We start from the raw sequence: 19694 nt of genomic DNA, 5'->3' as shown, positions 1-19694 counted from the left end.
CACCCCTTTCATCTTCCTTTTCTCCTAACAATTTTAGTCCAAGGGACCATCCTTACGCTTTTCTAAGTAAGAGTGTCGTGTTTGAAGTGCCAAGTCTCTGTGGTTATGGCTGGCTTCACTGGCACTTGTGTGTGCTTGGCATCCTTCACAATAATAAATTTCTGAGCTATTAACAAGTGAAAGACATCTTAATGTTGCTATCACGGTCAGTATTTTTGCAGTGACCTGAAGCATTTATATTAATCCTGGTACTAACAAAACTGTCTTTATTCCTGCTTTGGTACTTTTTTGCCCGTGTACCAACCCAAACGTTTTATTTAGCTTGAGCCACGCTAAGCAGGCATCCACCCATACGAGGTAGTTCTCACATTCCCAGTCATTTTCATGTCTGAGTTTTGCTCTGGCAAGAGGTGGATAAACCTTGGGACTGGCAAGGGAAGCAAAGGACAGTTTTTATCAAGTATAAATAGAGCAAAGAGAACTGAAATGTGGGAAAACCAACCTTTTTTTCAAATTTGAAGCAAACCTTTAGATTAGGTTCAGTTTCTGGGTAGAGGTTTGGTTTAGTTCTTTCTTAATCCAAACCTGTTTACCCATCCCTAATCCAGATCCCGTCCACTCTAGATGGCTGCCTCTGCTGCGCTTACTGCCTGCAAGGAGCTTGGGAAGCCACCCCTCTAAGGTAAATGCCATCGGTGTTGCACTAACCCACCAAGATACACCTGAGGCTTCTTTCACATCACCTCCTTCAAGGACATCTAAATAGGGGCCAGCAGCACAATGCAGAAAGCAGTCCAAAGCGGGAGGGACGGCAGTGCTTTTGAGCACGCAGCTCGATAGAAGAATGAGATCCTTGATTTCAGTCAGCCTTAAGCGGCCCCAGCCGTTCACTCTGATCAGCGGTGTCAAAGCATAAATGAAGGGTAGCGTGTGAAATGTTATTTATAGTCACCGTTTACAGAACTCTCAGTGAGAGCACGTGCTGTGAATATATTCCTTGTTTTGGAAACTTCAAATTCCAGTATGTTCACGCTCACTCTTCCCCCACTCCCCACACATGCATGGCGAGGGATGACGTGGCTGTTCCAGGGAGCGCAGAGTGAAAGTGATACGAGGCCCTGTTTCTGTGCGGAGCTGGCACGGCGTAGGCAGTTGATGAGCAGTTGATGGTGTTTTCCTCAGCATATTTTAAACCGAATGGCCTAAAAATCCAGGGCTGCCCGTGTCTGGAAACCTTCTCTGGAGGAGTACACATGTCCTTCTCAGCTGTTCTCTCATCGTAGGCTCACCTAACGGTTTGAAAAACTATCCACAGACTAATTATATCCTGCTGGTGTTTGATGGTTGTTAGGGTGACGTTCTTTTTTTGAGCACAAGTTATTACCTTAATACAGACAGTAGAAGATTAAAAACCCTTTCTTTTGTGAAAAAAAAACTCGATGTGTGTTCAAGATATTACTTTCCTGGTAGAGCTGAGACTGTTCGAATTAATTACTCCACTGTAATAGGGTTTCTGTTATTGAATTCACACTGCAAATCCTTGCTTGTAGATATTGAAAAAATGAATGTATGATGTGTAATTCCTCTATCACTGGTTGTTTAGACACAGAATTATTTGTTAAAGCACATTTCTCTGCTAGGAAGCTTCTGTTGAGAATGTTTTAATTCTGTGAGGTTTGCTTGTTTAGTCGTGTAATGATTTTTTTAGTACCAAGTATGTCGTTAAAGAGCTTGCTTTCAGGATGCCATAAATAGGCATGGCATAACTGCTAGCGGATAATTCTGAGTATAGGAGGGTTTTTTCTTGGACTTTTTCTGAACGGTTAATATTTTCAGGTATGCAATGAAATGTTTAGATAAGAAGAGAATCAAGATGAAGCAAGGAGAAACATTAGCCTTAAATGAAAGAATTATGCTGTCTCTTGTCAGTACAGGAGTAAGTATCACTGATTTGTTATTCTTTTTTTATTGCAAATAATATAAAAGCTGTTACATATGATAAATATTCCATCAGTTCACCTGTGTGACGTGCAAAAGATAACCCACCCAGAACCTTCCCCCTGATACTAGCAACGTGTCTGGAATAAGAATGGAAAAGCAGGCTTGTTTTTCAGTTTGGGTGCTAAAGAGGCTTGAGGAGGTTTCTGTTTCTTCAGTAATTTATTCTCTCTCTTTCTCTCTGCCTCCCTTCTGATTTCTTAAATATTCCTTTTTCCAATATTTATTCCACCTTGTAAAAGAATTGCCTTTTCTGCTTTAGTTAGACAGGACTTGGTAGAATATAGGGTGCTATTTTGGAGAAAAAAATTCAGTGATCTGTTTGTCCTCCCTTTCCTGTGACTGACATTAGCTTATCCAGCTTTTCCATTTTGTTTCTTTATGTACTTCAGCTGAGAACCTATCAAGGTGTACAAAGTACGTCTGCCTGTCTAGCACACAAGTTATTGGTATCACTAATGTGCATAAAAAGCAACCCAAGAGGCGTTCGTCTCTCCAGACTGTGTTACCTGCAAAAGAGCAGTTGGGCAGTGGCCACAGCACATTGTGCTCAGGCAGCTTCAGAGCAGGCGTCGCAGTGCCAGAGCCTTCTGAGCACACTGGCCTCATTAAACCAAACTTGAAATCAGCTTGTGTCACCATGGTTACAGGTGGTGCTGGTAAAAAAAGGTTAATTTTCCTCATGACTGTTGTGGTGTACGAATTAAACATTTCAGTTTGCAGCTCGGTGTAAATGCGTCCCCTTTTCTCATCCCAGAGAAGGAATCCTGCGTGATTTTGTTCTAGGCTTGTACAATAGGTGTGCAAATAGCGTAACATCCACCGTGAGGGAGGATTGCTGACTTGGCTTAGAAGGTGGCAGAGATTAGGGAAATCCTGGTTTTGGTTCTCATGACGCAGGTGGGTTAGTAAATATGGATTTCTTTTAAAACAAAATCTCACTTGTGATGCATTTCGCGTTGTTTTGTCTTTAAGTGCATGCACAGCTTCCATGCTGTGTTCTGTTGTTCAGGGAGTCCATTGATCTGAGTGCCTTCAAGGTGGGTTGTCTCAAAGCCACCAATAGTCCAAGACTTGGCACTGCAGGAGAGCTGCCCGGGCTGTGGTGGCCCTTGTCTTCTGTGAACATGACTTGACATCATGGAGGTGTTTTTTTCAGGGCTTACATATACATTACAGTTATAATTGCTGCACAGCGCCCTTTTATTGTCAAGTGGAAACATTGTGAATCAGGCCACGCTTGGTACTTATCAGCCTCAAGACACATTTGAGGTGCTCTCTGGTGCAGATTGGCAGAACAGGAAAGCTGCTGCTTCATCCCTAGAAGATGAGCTTTTGAACTTTCCTTCCCACCTATCAGATCATTTTCCTCTACTGTTAGAAACAGCCTGGTAAAGCAAGTCCTAAACCAGAAACTAGGGAAGCTACACATCAAGGTGTCGTTGCAGGGTTGGACTTTTCCCTTGTTGCAAAGCTCTAAAGGAAGGACGAGGTGTTTCTTCTTGTATCCTACACTGGAAACTCCTCTCCTCAACTTTTCCTTGCAGAAGGGCAGGCAGGCGCTGAAATGAAGAGTCAGTGAATTTCCTTTAACACAGAATTACATTTGCATTTGGCTTGAACATAAAGATAGACAAAGGCCTGGAAAGCACTTCTTTGCTCTTTTATCTGTGAAATTAGCAATTTGGATTTGTCAGCTAGACATTTTGAATTAACTTTTGTCACTGCAGAGAAGTTGCAGCTTGTCCAGAAGTGTCATGAGTCTTGAGAGCTGGTGGGGCAAAGCCCTGGAGTGGAGGCTAGACAAGGCATGTAGGCAAATTAGTAATAATTGTCCTATTAACTTGAATTTGTGATTCTGTTGCTGCAGTGCTGAATGTGAATGTTCATGTTTAGCGATTCAAAAAGAAAATTGCTCATAAGGCTGCTAATGGCAGAGCTGGTTTTCTTATGTGAGAGCGCACAGCGAGTCATTAAGCAACAGAACAGCGAGAGAAACCAGTCGGATTTTTCTGTTCAGGATTATCAACTCATTGGAACGTAACTTCCTTAGATTCTCAGAAATTTGAAAGAGAGTTTGAAAAGCGAAATTTTGTACAAAATGCTGCCCATTCAGGTCAGATCCACCTGCTGGTGCAAAAGAAACCGGAGCGGTTGTGAATATGCAGAATTAAGAAGGTTTGAAAAGAGTAGAATAAGGTGATTCATTTAATTCCTGTGTATAAACTGTTAGGATTGAATGGCGCATGCCTTCCCCAGCAACAGGATTCATGTGCTGCCTGGAAGAAAATGGAACTGGTAAGTTCATCACAGTACAATTAGTCATTTAACTGGGAATCCAGATGTCTCTGCAAAGCACATAATAACAGCTGTGCAGATTACACATACGTTTGTGTAATCATTTTTGATAATCCATGTAAAATTTTGGCATTCACAACTACTTCTTGAATAGGGAGCTCCCAAAGTCAAGTACATCGTGGCTGCATTGTGAGAGTAGCTTGTCATGGTCGTGTTTCGAATCAGCACAGCTCAGGAGTTGGACAGACACCTCTGCAGGGCACAGGAAGCTGCTTGGAGTGGCCTGATGATACAAAAAGCAAGCTCTGTGTTGCTTGGATTCTCCTCTGGTGTATTTGCTTTGTCACTGGCTGTTGGTGGAACGCGGACAAACTGTTGCTGAGGTTTGGGTTTCCTGTTCTGTAAGATGCGAGCCCTGTCTTCTTCTCCCATAGAGATGTTCAGGCTGGAAGCTGAAATGCATTTTGATATTCTTAGCATAGTCAGGGAAATACTTTCTGCTAAAAGAAAAAGAATTACGTATTTAATACCCAATATTTGCCTGGCATTCAAGAAATGGAACATCGGAAGGATGAAGCCCATCGCTGCTGATGGACTGTAAAACAATCCTGCGAAAGATGCTGTTTTTGGAAGGAAGCAGTTATTTAATGAATCCTTTCCCAGTGGGTAGAAGGGGGTCATTCCAGCAGGCTGTGCAAGAGCAGGGGCTTGGCAGGGCTGTGGCTCCTATCCACCATGTCTTCTGCTTCTCTCGTTCTGAAAAACCAGGCAGTTAAGCTCTTACCAAAATATTTTGTGGATAATTTGATTTAAGATTGGATTCAAGATTCCCTCAAGGGTTGATAAATACAAGGTATGGCAAGAGCAGACAGGCCGAATAGTAAACATCTGAGATCAATCATCAAGTGTTTTTTTCCAAGAACAGGTACGTTGTTTTGAACTGAGGTTTGTAGGAGTCTCAATTTCACTCAAAAACCAGAATATATTCCCAAATCTTGATACTCACTTGAGGGAACACCCGTGGGCATGGCAGATAACAGCTCTGTGCTTCCATCGCTGACTTGAACATCTTCCTGAGCGAGAGCTGTCAAGACAGAGCCACCCTTTGCTTAAAGATGCTGTGCAGCTGCTCCGAGCTCTGAACACATTTTTAACCTGCTTGCTGTCACTCCTACAGCCGTGCTTGAAGGCTGTATTCTCAGAGTCAGAATCAAATGCTTCCTTCTAAAGTCATTGCTAGTGTGGTAATGTCTTTAAATTATTATGTTCCTACAATTTTTTTTATAGTTATTCTGATTTTATTTTTTTTTTTTTGCTTCTGCATGGTTTTATTGCCAGTAATTTCTCTTCTGGAAGTTTTTTGACTTAATCCAGGATTGTTTGCATGTCAGGAACTATTTCCAAACTATTCTTAATTCACACATTGTTGCTTATTTTTTTTTCAGAGCAGAAGCTTGAGTGCAGCAAGCTATTACTCCTTTGGGAAATTTGCTTTATGCTTCATTTAAAAAAAACAGCTGTAAGGTTTTTGTTATTGTTTTTCTGGAAAATACTCTTTTGTAGTGGTTTGTATGTCAGAAAAATATTGTGGCACTACAATTTCTCATCTGATAAACAGTGAAAAGGTAGTGATTATATTAGGAAGGCTTAGACAAAATGAATTATGCATCACATTTACACTTGCAGGTTTATTTTCTTTTAAAAAGTGAGATCCATAAAAATACTGACATGCACTGTGTAGAAACAACCTTTTATTTTTCAGTGCATGGTGACTAAGTTCTATGACTAAATCCTCCTGGGTAACTATTTTGCTCTAGGTTTTAGGAAGCCGGCTTGAAGGTGCTTCTGAATTACCCACTTCGTTCAGAAAATTAAGTTAATAATTATACTAAAGCTTTTACTCTGAAGTTAAGAGGTAACTACAGTAGGGAGCAGTTCTGATCGACACAAAGTTTATAAGGAGAGGTGATATCTTCGTTAGATGCTATATTGCCTTGCCTATGTTCTCCTTATTTCTAGGACCATTTAGCTGTTAAGCGTTAATTAATTTCTGCAGGTTGTTTCAGATACCTGCAGGGATGCGTTTGGGATTGGTGTTTGCACTGTAAACAATAAAATACAGTTAGGACTGAACGTTACTGCAGGATCAGGTCAACTGGTGTGGGAGTCCTTGGGGGTTACGGTTGAGTTTATAAAGCTTTGTGTTTGAGGTTTAGTGGAAGGATGACCTCAAACTGCCTTGATGGGTGAGGATGGCTTTGCTGTTGCCTCCTTTTCCTGCTCGGCACCCCGAGGCGGGTCCCACGGCCCCCGCTCTGCCCAAGGCCGCCCTGTTGTGCTGCTTCTCCGTTGGGAAGGAAATGGGTTTCTGTTAGAGATTCCCAGAGCTTTCACTATCAGCACCGCAAGAATTAACACATTGTTTAAGTCACATTAGGTCACGTTGGTGCTTCCTGTGTGGTGTCCTGGCTTGTCAGCAGTTAAGCTCCTTTTAGCTGGTCTTCCTGCCAGCCCCCTGCGCTCTGGGGTCAGGCCACCGTCCGTCGCTCTCACCGTGCCATCCAGGCTCGTCCCACAGCACGGCTCTCCTGAAGATTTATTGTAGAGCAGCTGAACAGCCCTGATTTCGTGTGGCTTTGGAGAATCATAGAATCATAGAATAACCAGGTTGGAAGAGTCCAAGCATTCCTATCAATCACTAACCCATGTCCCTTAGCACCTCATCCACCGTGCCTTAAACCCCTCCAGGGAAGGGGACTCAACCCCCTCCCTGGGCAGCCTCTGCCAGGGCCCAATCACCCTTCCTGTGAAAAATTTTTTCCTAATGTCCAGCCTGACCCTCCCCTGGTGGAGCTTGAGGCCATTCCCTCTCGTCCTGTCCCCTGTCCCTTGGGAGAAGAGCCCAGCTCCCTCCTCTCCGCAGCCTCCTTTCAGGGAATTGGAGAGAGCAATGAGGTCTCTCCTCAGTCTGCCAGCTGCCTGACCCAGTGTCTTGTGTTATGTCGAGTGCTGGTGGTGAAGAGGTGCTTTTCTAGGTGTATTTTTTTACGCCTGCTTGTCTTAAAACATCCCTGTGAATCAAGAAGCAGGAGTGGACTCCCCGTACCTCACCCCTGTGCGTGGCTGCTCCACAGCGACAACCTGGCATCTGCGCCCCACCACGCTCGTTAGCTGGATTTTGCCTAATCTGGCCCTTGCTGTCCTTGCTTCCCGTGCATTCTAGACACGTCAGAGCTGTGACTTCCTTCCTCGTGTATTTCTGTTGCTTTTAATCATCAGTTGTCACTGCTGCTGGAGGGCTGCAGGGCAGCAGCGGGTGGCAGAACGCCTCCCTGTCGCCGTTGCGCAGCTCTGCAGGGAGCTCAGCGACGTGGACAGGGTGCTTGTAATGTATAGGTGAGGGAAAATCTTCCTTTCCTTTGGGATTCTGAACGTGATGTGACTCAGGTTCTCGGTGTTCTGACAGCCGAATATTCAATCGTAGGAAATAATGTGTGTCCTTTACACTGCGTGGAACAGCTTTATTTTTGTCTGAGCTGGCCTAAAGCTTGTTAGCTTTAGTGTATCTTTCATGTAAGTCAGCTGCAAACTCACCTAAATATTTCTAGCTGCCGTAGTTGAAAGTCTTTAGAAGACAGGGATGCTGTCTGCATTGTTTTGAGCCTTTGCCTTGCTGTACGCTTTTTATTTTTGTATTGAAAAGAGACACAGAAATCTCAGATCTCTGATCTCTAAGTGAAACCTCAGAGTATGGAGATAAGTACACAAACTGCTTTAGAAAATTGCTATGAATATTGACAAGATACCATAGGAAAAATACTGCATGTATTTTTAGCTTCTCTAAGTAGTTCTTTGCTTATCATCTGACGTGAACTCTCTGGTCCTTTCCTTCCAGGACTGTCCATTTATAGTGTGTATGACCTATGCCTTCCACACCCCTGACAAACTCTGTTTCATTCTGGACCTGATGAATGGTAAGCAAGGCTGATGCTGAAGATGACAGTATTACAGAAATAGTGGCAGGAGGGCTTGCTGAGATCATGAGGAAAATGAAGGAAAATGAACTGAGGTGTGAAGCGTCAGCCTGTGAGCAGGAAGGGTAAATTGATCTAAACCAGGGAATGCATAGAGCAGGCTGCAAAATTACTGTTACCTTATAGTGTTAACACAGTGAAATGACGTTTATTAAAGGGCTTGCTAGCCTGGAAGCTTAAGGAGGTCATTGGCATGTGGAGAAATATGTGAGATGATCAGGGACGCAGCTTTCAGAAGGAAAATAAAAGGCTGCTGTCACAGAACCAGAGAGTCATTAAGGTTGGAACAGACCTCTTAAGGTCATCCAGTCCAACCGCCAGCCCAGCCCCACTGTGCCTTCTAAACCATGTCCTAAAGTGCCACATCTACATGTTTTTTTAGCCCCTCCAGGGACGGTGACTCCACCACTGCCCTGGGAAGCCTCTTCCAATGTTTGACAACCCTTTCTGTGAAGGTATTTTTCCTAACATCCAACCTAAACCTCCCGGGCGCAACTTGAAGCCATTCCATCTTGTCATATCGGAGAAGAGACCAGCACCCACCTCGCCACAACCTCCTTTCAGGGAGCTGCAGAGAGCGATGAGTTCTCCCCTCAGCCTCCTCTTCTCCAGACTAAACAACCCCAGTTCCCTCAGCCACTCCTCATAAAACTTGTGTTCTGTAAAGAGGTCTGCAAAGGAAATGGATGGGGGAAGCCTTCCTCAAAAGAAAGGAATTATACCCAGGAGCCTTAGCATAACTCTGTGAGAACACACAGAGAAATTGGCAGAGTTAAGAGAGCGAAGATGCTGCAGTGCACTTATTAGCTAAGGGTGCTCAGCCCTTTTGGGGCTTAGACTCCACCATGACTGTGGTCCTGCAGTAAGCACCAAAAGGTGTTGGATGCATCTGCATGTACCGTGTTGCAAAGCTCAACATTTAGTTGAGAAATAGAGCTCATATCCTGTAAGTAAGAGCCTGGTTTTGGTGTTTTGCAAGTGAAGATTCTCATTGCAATCTAATCTGTAAGACACATTCACTGGTTGCGTAACTGGTTTGATTGTTTTAAATCTGTAGCTTGATTAGGAGCAGTTCTCCAGGAATAGTTGCAACTTTCTGTGTTGATGGTATGGGTTAGCTCACAGAGCATTGTATTTTGGCTGTTCTTTGATCAGGGAAGTGTGCAAACACCCCCTGGCAAGAATATTTGAGTATTTTGGCCCAGGTAACCTTTTGAGGTCCCTTCTGACCTGGGCTTGTCTATCTGCTAGTCTGTTGAGTTCTCCAGAAACCCACGTATGCAATTGTAATTTAATTCCTGCAGAAATCTTTTGCGATGAGGTGCAGTTGCTGTATTTGTCACTGAATTCAAACGTGTATGAGATAATTGTATTTTTAAAACCATATTGATCTAATTTATTTATTAACTTGTCACTATGTGTACCTGCAGAGTGTTTGTCTGAGTTCCTATATGCTCCACTATAACCTACAAATGCTATGCTGTTCCCTCCTTCCATCATCCTGTCTGCTTGGGAGGCAAGATTTTACTGTTTTTACTTTTTTTTTTTTTTTACTTCTAATTGCATCTCAATTCTTCTAATTTTAGGAGGAGATTTGCACTACCACCTCTCCCAGCATGGAGTGTTTTCTGAAAAAGAAATGAGGTTTTATGCTACTGAAATCATCCTGGGTTTAGAACATATGCACAATCGCTTTGTGGTATACAGAGACCTAAAGGTAATTGTTAACGTAGTGACTGTGTTCACACAGCTGGTTGTTAGATAGCAGCAAACAACCCAGAGATACTGATGAGTTAAATGACGTGTCTTACCTGAAACCTTTTCTTTAGAAGAATACAGATTATTTGTTTATCTTTAACTGATTTTCCATTATTTTTTAACATGGTTCTACTGAAAAATACCAAGCAGTAACCTTTCTGTGTCTGCACTTCCAGCCTGCAAATATCTTGTTGGATGAACATGGGCACGTGAGGATATCAGACCTTGGGCTGGCGTGTGATTTCTCCAAGAAGAAGCCACATGCTAGTGTGTAAGTATTATGGGAGCTTTGCTGCAGGTACAGTTATTGCTAAATAAATCCTCTGTGTGTCTTTATAACTTAACTTTGCCTAAAGGAAAAAAATAACACTTGTGTGGCAGGGGCTTGCTTTATAACACAGCTACGCTGGGTACACTAATAAGGGTTTTGAGTCTCCTCTTTCTGTTTTCCTGCACAGTTGTAGCAGCTGATGTGTAGGCTTGGCTGGAAGATGACACATTATTGCGGGATGATTCACTGTTCAGGGAAGAGAAGATAGGAACCTGACTGAGTTGAAGTACCAGATTGTTTTAATTGTCCTAAATGATAATTAAATATTCTGAAAATGACTAAAAACCCCAGGATTTATTGTGTCTTTCCCTTTCTGGATCTTTGTAGGACTGGAGGCAAATTGTGTTCCTTTCTGCCTCTTGGCATCAGGTCGTAACTGGGATCCGAATTTCTTGGGTTGTGCTTGGATTCCATATCTTATCTGGCACGTTTTATTCTTAGGTCCTCATTTGCCCTGATTTAGTCTCAGAATTTATGCAGGAAGGAAAGCTTCATCCTGTCATATCTTAAAAGATTTGCAATTCAGTAGCTTCTTGTAAAGGCTCATGCGTTCTGATTGCATCAAGGGTGGAAGCAGCATGCGGTGGCTGCTTTCTCGTGGTGACCAGCGCTGACTGCTGGAGGAGGTGTCTTGTTGTTAAATCCAGCCCACAGTGTTAGCTGGGAGGAGAGACGGGAAATGCATCGAGAAAGCACAAGGCAGCTCTGCCTACCCTGTTTCTGGGGTTTTGAGTATGAGCAGGTCTCAGTCTTGCAGGGCCCAGGGCTGGTGTGGGCTGGCTTGAAATATTAGGGGCCGTGCCTGTGCCCTGTAAAGCAAGGACGTTTCCACAACGTTTCCACCTCTCTGATGTGTTCTGCTCTTAGACAGAAGGCTGCTGGCTGACTCTGGTACTGAGTCTGCTGCATCTTGCTGTGCCCACTTCAGTTTGCCTAATGATTTCTGTTGTTTATGTTGTAAGGTAATTCCTCAGTAAATACACACAAAACATGCATATGTATGTTTGGCCAAAGCAGAAGCAAAATAAAATCATGTTTAAAATGAATTATTTTAAAATTAGGCTGTCTGATTGAGAAAACACCTTTCTTTTTCCCAGTGGTAGTGTTGGTTGTAATTAAGATTTTGTCCCTTTCTGCTTGTCAGAGGTACCCATGGATACATGGCCCCAGAGGTGCTCCAGAAGGGAACAGCCTACGACAGCAGTGCGGACTGGTTCTCCTTAGGCTGCATGCTTTTCAAACTTCTCAGAGGGTGAGTGAAGTTTCACATCCAGGGGTCCTTTTTTCTTTAGCCCAGGCCTCGTCATTCTCTGTCCCTTGAAATACTAGTGTCTAACGTATTGCACATTATCGGAAATGATATCTTACTGCCATCTCTGCCATTTAGACCACGTCTGCCTGTAAGACTAAACCAGGCTGCTTTTGCTTCCAAAACACAAGCCTTGCTCATTTTAGTAGGTGCCAGTGTGGGGCAGTGAAGAAGGCAGATGCTCTGTCCTCTCTTTTGACTTCTACTGACAGGCAATTTACTCACCTCTTGACAGTCGTTAGTACTTTAAATGATATGATGTTATTCATTGTTGATATACACTAGCAGCCCTGTTAAATTATGGACTTCATTTTATGCTTAAGACCTTCTGTTCCCGTGAAACTCTTTGCTGCGCTGTTCCCTTTTTGGTGTGATAATCAGCTTTTCCTTCTGTAGTGTTGGGGTAAGTTCTAATGTGTGGATGCTTCCATTTGCTGAACTTGGCCTGTAATCGTATACAAAAGTATATGGCAATTAGAGCTTTGTCAACTATTTATTACCTTCTCAGTAAATGTAAAAGGCTATGTAGGATTTATTAAGGTGAAGGATTTATTTGAACACTCAGTAAGCCCTGATTGGCAGTGTTTGTTGAAAATAGCATCCTCAGTGTTAATGGTAAAACAGAAATCAACTGTTAGGCTTTTCAGAATGCTCCTCTGTAAAGATTGATCATTGGTTAGATCATCCTCTACCCTCACATATAATTAATTAGAAGCTCTTACCTCTAAAAGGTAAAAGGATTCTACAGGGGTTGCCACAGCTGAAATAACGTGATATGTTATGGCTTTACATTTATTAGTGCATTTTCTTATTTCTACAGTCACAGTCCTTTCAGACAACACAAAACCAAAGATAAGCATGAGATCGACCGGATGACGCTCACCGTGGTAAGGAGCCTGATGACAGTCGTGGTTACATTCCTCTTGTTTTAGTAAAGCCCCATTTCCTCTAAAAACTGGAACTCTGTAGCCTGCTTTCTGAAGAAACTGTATCTGCATGTGGGAGAGTTGTTTACAAACACCATCAAAGAAAAGCTTCTCTCCTGTGTGAGGAAAGCAGATCACCCTACTTGGATAATGACGCATCTCTTTTTTGTTCTTATTTTTTTCATAGAATGTGGAGCTACCAGATTCGTTTTCTCCTGAACTGAAGTCCCTTTTGGAAGGGCTCCTGCAACGAGATGTTAGCAAGAGGCTTGGGTGCCAAGGAAGAAGGTAGGTGTTGGCTTCTCCTTGGACCACTGCCTCTAAAAATTTCGACTTCTCTGTAAATGAATGAATTCATTTCAAGTAAAAATCTGCGTCCTGTTGTGATGATTTTCATTTTGGAAAGAGAACATTAAAAAGTGCTGCTGTATGGAATTACGTTTTGGCTTCCTTTGCTTTGGACAAATTTTTGGACCATTTCTGTCATTAGAGCCGTCCCCTGAGTTCTCAGCAGTCATGGTTACATTGGGTGGTGTTCATACTTTTCATCCCTGAGTTGTTTTTATAGTTTTGCCTGATCTTTTTGGCATGAACTCATGTTACTTGTCTCAGATACACTGATAGCTAAAAATTATCGCTTATGTTGTATCTGGAATTATGAGTATATTACATCATATACTCAAATCCTGAATCTCAAACCCACCAGAAAGCTTTGAATACTGCCTTCATTTTGGGTCGTCTCTATTTCTAGAGGCACACTTTTCATTTCATAATTCTAAGGAAAAGGGCATTTTTTGGTTTATTGTCTATAAAAGGCTGCTTGCTCCTGCCAAGCTTACCTTGCTCATAGCTGAAATTGTTGTTAGTACCTACTTAAAAGCCAGTGTGTACCTCTGGTGAGATCCAGGAGAGAAAAGTATGGGAGGAGTAAATAACTGTTGAGAAACTATGGGCAGTAGGTGATAACAGCTGACTGATAGTCGCGCCTGAGACTGGGCTGGCCCCAATTCCAGCAAGATGTTCAGAGGGGTTTTTGTCATGGAAACCTCCGTGATAGTGGCCTGAGATTGCTTTCCAGCATTGGGCCTATCAAAAGCAGTTGCTTATTTTGCCATGAAATATGTATAATAGGAAATGACATGGAATAAGCTGTAACTTAGAAGTAGTGTATGGGATCTGACAAGAGATGGTGTTGTTTGTTGTTAGAGATGATGGAATATCACAGCAAAACAAGAGCAGTTGCTTGCCAGACCTACAACACAATTTCCAATGTTTCCATATGAAAGTTTTCTCTCCTGTTGTTTACGTAGGAAGACTTCTATTTTCCTTGGAAAAAAAGCATTTTCCCAGCATTCTCAAGTGATAAAATGTGACCTTTGAAGGCTTTTTATTTTTCAAATGCATTTGAAAAGCTCCTTGATTTTGTTGACTTCAGTTACTTTTGTTTTGCAGTGCACAAGAAGTTAAAGAACATCCTTTCTTCAAAGGCATTGATTGGCAGCAGGTCTATTTGCAAAAGGTAAAGGATTAAGACAGTAACCTTGGCTGACTTGGTAAAGCACTAAAAAGAAATTAAGCCTAAACAGGTTAATGGACAGAAAATGACAGGGTTCCAATCCCTGTCGCTTGTGCTCATTTGCACAAATGCATGGAGGGTTGCTGATGAAAATTGCTCTATATTCATCACTACAACTCTTCCTGACTGGTTGTACTGAGTTGTTGCTGTTTCAGGGTCAAATGACTGTTTAGTTACTGCTGCTCGTCAGTTTCTAAACTGTAGGGTTTATTCCCTAGTTTTTGGAGGGCTGTTTATTAAAGGAGTAGAGAGCTTCTTTGGACCGAATTTTCATTTCAAGGAACGTCCTTTCACACAGTCACGTGTGATTTGTGCAATAATTAAAAAGGCCGTATATATCATAGAGTAGATTTCAATAATGCCTATTAATTTGTCTTTAATTATTCTGCTTTTAATTTCTAGTATCCTCCACCATTAATTCCTCCTCGGGGAGAAGTAAATGCAGCGGATGCCTTTGATATTGGGTCATTTGATGAAGAGGACACTAAAGGCATTAAGGTAAATAACTTTAAATAATAGGTAGAGAATGGCATTGTGACTGCTGGGCTTAACTTTTTGTTGTGAGTGCCCTTCCTTTACTTCGGGGACTACTGAATGTGCCAGGAATCGCATTCAAGTTTGGAAACTTAATCCAGAGGTATGCAGAGGTAGCTTGGGCTGGTTTGTTGGGTTTTGTCAAGTTCTTGTGTTTTTATTTTTAGATTGACTGAAATCTACCTCCCTATCAAAAGAGTTATATGATAAAGAAAATAATTCAACTTTTGGGATATCCTCAGATTTTCAGGAATACTTAATGGTTTGTAGTTTTAAAAATTGTAATTCTCTTCTGGTAGCTTGGATAAACTGAATGAAACCTTATTTAATAGCGTTACGTTCAGGGTCAGAGAGTGCAGTGGAAAACTCAAACGATGCATTAATGGTAACAACTTTCTGAGGTAGAAAGGTGATAGAAGAAACTTTCAATTTTATCCAAAATCTAATGAAAACAACGCAAAGGAAAAGAATGAGAAGTTAAAGCTGCTGGACCGTTTCTGGCTCATGTGGAGGTGGTGTGATGTACCCTGCGTGTTCATCGCCTGTTCTGGAGCTTCCCTGGCACTTTGAGACAATCGGTGGATCAGTGCTTGTCTTGGATCTGCCCAGTTTGTTATTTTTATCAGACATTACTTCAGTAGATCAACCTTTATTCTTGTTATTGCAGAATGGAATTGGGAGAGAAACTAATTTTCTAAACTTTATAAGCAAATAAACATGTTCAGTACTGACTGTACTTGAAAAGGATCCTATCTGTCAGTGTCACCAGCTGCAATTACAGATGCTGGCACAGAAAAGATTTTACATGTTTAAAGAGAAACTCAGAGAACCCAAGATGTTCTTCAGCCTAGAGGACTTCACATCTTCGGTGTTGGAGTTAGTCCAACAGGATTCCAGTTCCCTGCAATTCTGGGGTGCCATAATGCAGAGGAACATTTTGCAAGGAGAAACCAGGTGGTCTTTTTATTTATTGAGGGGATCAGGTATTCTCAGCAAGGCCTGTAAATGCTAAAACCGGATCACCTCTACGTAATCTTTGTTCAGGCTGCCTGTAAGATGAATTTATTCTTAGTCATGAGTCAGTGAGGGGTATCATGTACAGAGTCTTTGCTGTGCGTTTTTGCTGGGATGTCACAGCCTTAAAAAGGGGCTGAATAATTCATGCCTCTGAGTCAGCTGCAGACGGGGCTTCCATTAAGGTGTCAGGAGCCATCTCTGCCTGTGAAGACACTGGGTTTGAGTGCCTTGCTCTCCTCCCTTGCCCCTGTGGATTATGTTTATACTCCAGAGTGTCCTGTGACACCGAAAGGAACATGTGTTCATTGAGGTTACAAACTGGAAAGCCACCAGTGGATGCCTGTGGCTTTCCATCTCACTTGGATGCTCTAAGGGGTCCCTGTAAGCTGGTTATGCCAGAACTGCAGAGAAGTCTTCTCCCTTTGGATCCACCATATATTTTCGTACTGTGATATGGCTATGGAGCTCTGAAAAGGAGAAGATCTACTTGGGGAATGGCTGGCCTGGCTGCATAAGAAGAATTCAGGAAGACTCTACTCCTGCTGTGTCCTGCAGCAGCGGCTAGAGTCACTGGATTTGCTAAGAGCAGCAATGTGTGTGTCTCCTTTGGTTGGGATCTGCCTTCTCCTGCTCCCTGGCGCAGCGAGGACCAGACCTTCATAAGACCAAGGATACCTCTTTATCTTCTCTGTGCAAGAAAGGTCTGGTTTCTCTTCCAACTGAAAGAAATCGAAGCAGCTGAGGGGTAGCTGTAGAGAGTTTAAACTCATCCCCAAATGAAAACATGTAATGATTTTACAGGGAAAACATTGATCACCTTTCCGTGCTGCATCCAAGTGCCTTGTGGCTAAACCCAGAGTATGGCCATGTCAAGCAACACACAGTCCTTCCTGAAGATCCAGTAATTCTAGTTTCTGTCAGTGCAATTCAATTTAAGTCTGTAGCTAAGGATTAGGGGAGAAAAGTATCTATGAAACAGGAAAGTTGAGGTCTGCAGCATGCTCTGCTGAATTTTGTAGGTTAATTATTAAGAATGTAAAATTAAGCTGTGGAAACATGGAAGGCATCATTGTGTAAAAGGTATCTTTTCATTTATTCATGGAATTTGTGTGCTGGGAAAGTTTTTAACACAATTAGGCATTTTGTTAACGCTGATTATGCAACACAGTAGGGCTTTTAGAGCTATCAAACCAAACAACTTTGAGCAGATGGCCTGCTCTCTGTGTATAAATGAATATCTCTGCTTCAATTATTATCTGTGCTTTCTTTTGTTTGCACTTTTTTGTTTTGGTAAGATTAGAGATCAATATGTATTTTAAAATAATGGTGTTATATGGGTATCTATTAACTATCGGGGATAAAAATAGTAGAAGTTATTAAAATGTTGGATTTTTTGTTGGTTTTCTCTTGCAAGTTGCTTGATAGTGACCAGGAATTGTATAAGAACTTCCCTCTGGTAATATCGGAGCGCTGGCAGCAAGAAGTAGCAGAAACTGTTTATGATGCAGTAAATGCAGACACAGATAAAATCGAGGCCAGGAAAAGGGCTAAAAATAAGCAGCTTGGCCACGAAGAAGGTAATCCTTCAAATACATTTCTCCATCTTTTCCTGCTAGGTAGTAATTCATGTGTTTGAAGTTCCCCGCAGCAAACTCTCATATTACTGTCATTCACCAGTAATTGTTAGAATTCATTTAGGCAGTATCGTGTTTTTTAAGCCATTTCTTAATGTTTTGAAATGCTGTGTGATGACATAATGTTTTGGAAAATCTTTTGTACTCTCTTTTGAAGATTATCATGTACAGCCTTTCATCATTTTTGTTTATGGTGTAAACTCGGAAAAGAGTGTGTGGGTTTTGATTTCATGATGAGGAAGCCAGGAAGGCAAACGGGAGGTCCTGTACAGCAGAATTCCCTCGTTGCATCTCAGACTCTGAACTTGCATAGAATCGTAGGATGTCTGGAGTTGGCAGGGACCCACAAGAATCATTGAGTCCAACTCCTGTCCCTGCATAGGACAACCCCAGCATTCACACCACTTTGCTTAGCAAGGTACTTTTTATTAATAGTTAATAAGATAGTTTGTCAGGAACCCACATCAGCTCATGTAAGCAAAGCAGAATTGGCTCTGTGTGTTCCTGTGCACATGGCAGTGGTGTTGCAAGCCTTGTGAGAGCACATGGAGTCATGTTGTGATCAGCTCTGTGTCCTTCCTCAACACAGCACATGAGCAGAATGCTTTAAGGCAGTACCTTGGTTTGCAGGCTGATGTTTCCTCCCGTTCTAGATTACGCACTTGGGAAGGATTGCATTATGCATGGATACATGCTGAAATTGGGGAACCCATTCTTGACTCAGTGGCAACGGCGTTACTTTTACCTCTTCCCAAACCGACTTGAATGGCGAGGAGAAGGAGAGTCACGGGTAAGTGAGGTTACTCTGGAGAGCAGCAGCTTCCGAGGGCATGAAAGACACGAGGATGTTGAAGGAAATCCGAGAACTCGTACTCGGGTGTTCCTTCCCTGGAAGTAGAGTTTTTGTCCAAGTAAACAACCAGAGGATTTGCGTAACTTATCTTGAGTATCGCTTTAGTTAATGGGTAGCTACACTGCATTGAGGAAACATAAAGCTGACTTGAGAAACCTGTTTACTATGTGTTGTTATGTTTTAAAAAGGATTTGGTAGTTCATGGTGTTGTTTTTCATTTAGGACCTCTGGACTATTTATACAAAAAAACATAAACTGGTAAGGTCATAAATGCTATAGCATTTTATTTCTGACAAAATGCTATAGTACCTTTAGTTTAGCCCATGTGTGAGGCAGATCATTTGTATGTTCAGTCAAGTAAGGTTTGGGAATTCCAGAACGTTGTTCTCCTCTTACAGTCTGTAGGGAAAGCTTTAGTGCGAACTGTCATGTATGTTTGCTTCTTTGCAAGTCTAGAGTGCTTAAATATTCCCTTTCAGCTCTTGGAAATAGTCAGATTGCCCTTGTTTTTTTAACAGCAGTAATACTTGGAAGATATATAAAATTATATGCAACTCTGGAAGGAAACCAGTGACTTTTGTTTGTAGACACACCTCTTTGTAGATTCTTATTTCATGCTGTCATTACTGGCTTTCTTAGCTTATGTTTCATTGTCTCTGTTGGAACAACCAAGCCCCTTGCTATATCTCTCTCTTACCTTATGATCTATCTTTAGCTCCTGACCTAGTCCTCAGAAATAAAGAAATGTCTGTGTGATGACTGTTAATGTTCATCATTCGGTTTATGTGGCTCATCCAGAAAATTTAGATACTGGCTTTATTTGATGGGCAGCAGTTTATTTCGAATCATCTCTTTGCTTTTTTTGCAAATGCCACAGCAAAACCTCCTGACAATGGAACAAATAGTGTCTGTTGAAGAAACACAAATTAAAGATAAGAAATGCATCTTGCTGCGAATTAAAGGAGGGAAGCAATTTGTCCTACAGTGTGAGGTGAGCCCCTTGTTTTTCGATAACTGCTAATCAGATAGGTTTGCACATGATGGAAGTATTTCAGGTCCTCCTGTTATAGATTAACTAAGGGTACGTTATGAAGCTTAGCTGAACCTAAGCAAAACCAGGAAGTTTTTATCACTCTCAAATTTTGACGCAGGAAACCTGCAGTGATGCCAGTTTCTGTCCCAGATTTCAATGGTATTTGGGCCAAAATTAGTTCTGTTTATTAAATGGCTAAAAACTTGAAAACTTCTCGACCTATGTGGGCTTTGAAGGCCTTATTGGCATGTGCTTCAGTGCAGTTAGTTCATGGTAGCAAATGTATTAATACATTTATGTAGCGCGGGAGGAAGAACACAAGTCCTCAAAGCATCTTGACCAGCTGTAGTTGCTGCCTTCGTGCCCGCTTTGTCAGAGAAGCAAAGGGTTTCA

General features: G+C 42.0%; 1 protein-coding gene across 2 annotated transcripts in view; it reads left to right on the top strand.

Moving 5' to 3' along the window:
- Positions 1–19694, top strand: part of GRK3 (G protein-coupled receptor kinase 3) — a 71564-nt gene that overhangs the window by 46594 nt on the left and 5276 nt on the right. Inside the window, exons 9-21 of one of the 2 annotated variants that reach the window (XM_069871433.1) lie at positions 1837–1936; positions 8192–8270; positions 9917–10047; positions 10265–10359; positions 11564–11671; positions 12549–12615; positions 12842–12942; positions 14107–14173; positions 14633–14728; positions 17196–17358; positions 18069–18205; positions 18491–18526; positions 19146–19259. In XM_069871433.1, coding sequence (XP_069727534.1) covers positions 1837–1936; positions 8192–8270; positions 9917–10047; positions 10265–10359; positions 11564–11671; positions 12549–12615; positions 12842–12942; positions 14107–14173; positions 14633–14728; positions 17196–17358; positions 18069–18205; positions 18491–18526; positions 19146–19259 — 1294 coding nt within the window. The remainder of the gene's footprint in view (positions 1–1836; positions 1937–8191; positions 8271–9916; positions 10048–10264; positions 10360–11563; positions 11672–12548; positions 12616–12841; positions 12943–14106; positions 14174–14632; positions 14729–17195; positions 17359–18068; positions 18206–18490; positions 18527–19145; positions 19260–19694) is intronic. The other variant, XM_069871434.1, reaches the window with a different exon arrangement.

Source organism: Phaenicophaeus curvirostris, chromosome 17, assembly GCF_032191515.1.
Source record: "Phaenicophaeus curvirostris isolate KB17595 chromosome 17, BPBGC_Pcur_1.0, whole genome shotgun sequence".
In the NCBI taxonomy this organism is placed as follows: Eukaryota; Metazoa; Chordata; class Aves; order Cuculiformes; family Cuculidae; genus Phaenicophaeus; species Phaenicophaeus curvirostris.
Note: the sequence above shows the minus strand (reverse complement) of the source record. Positions and strands in the feature narration are given on the sequence as shown.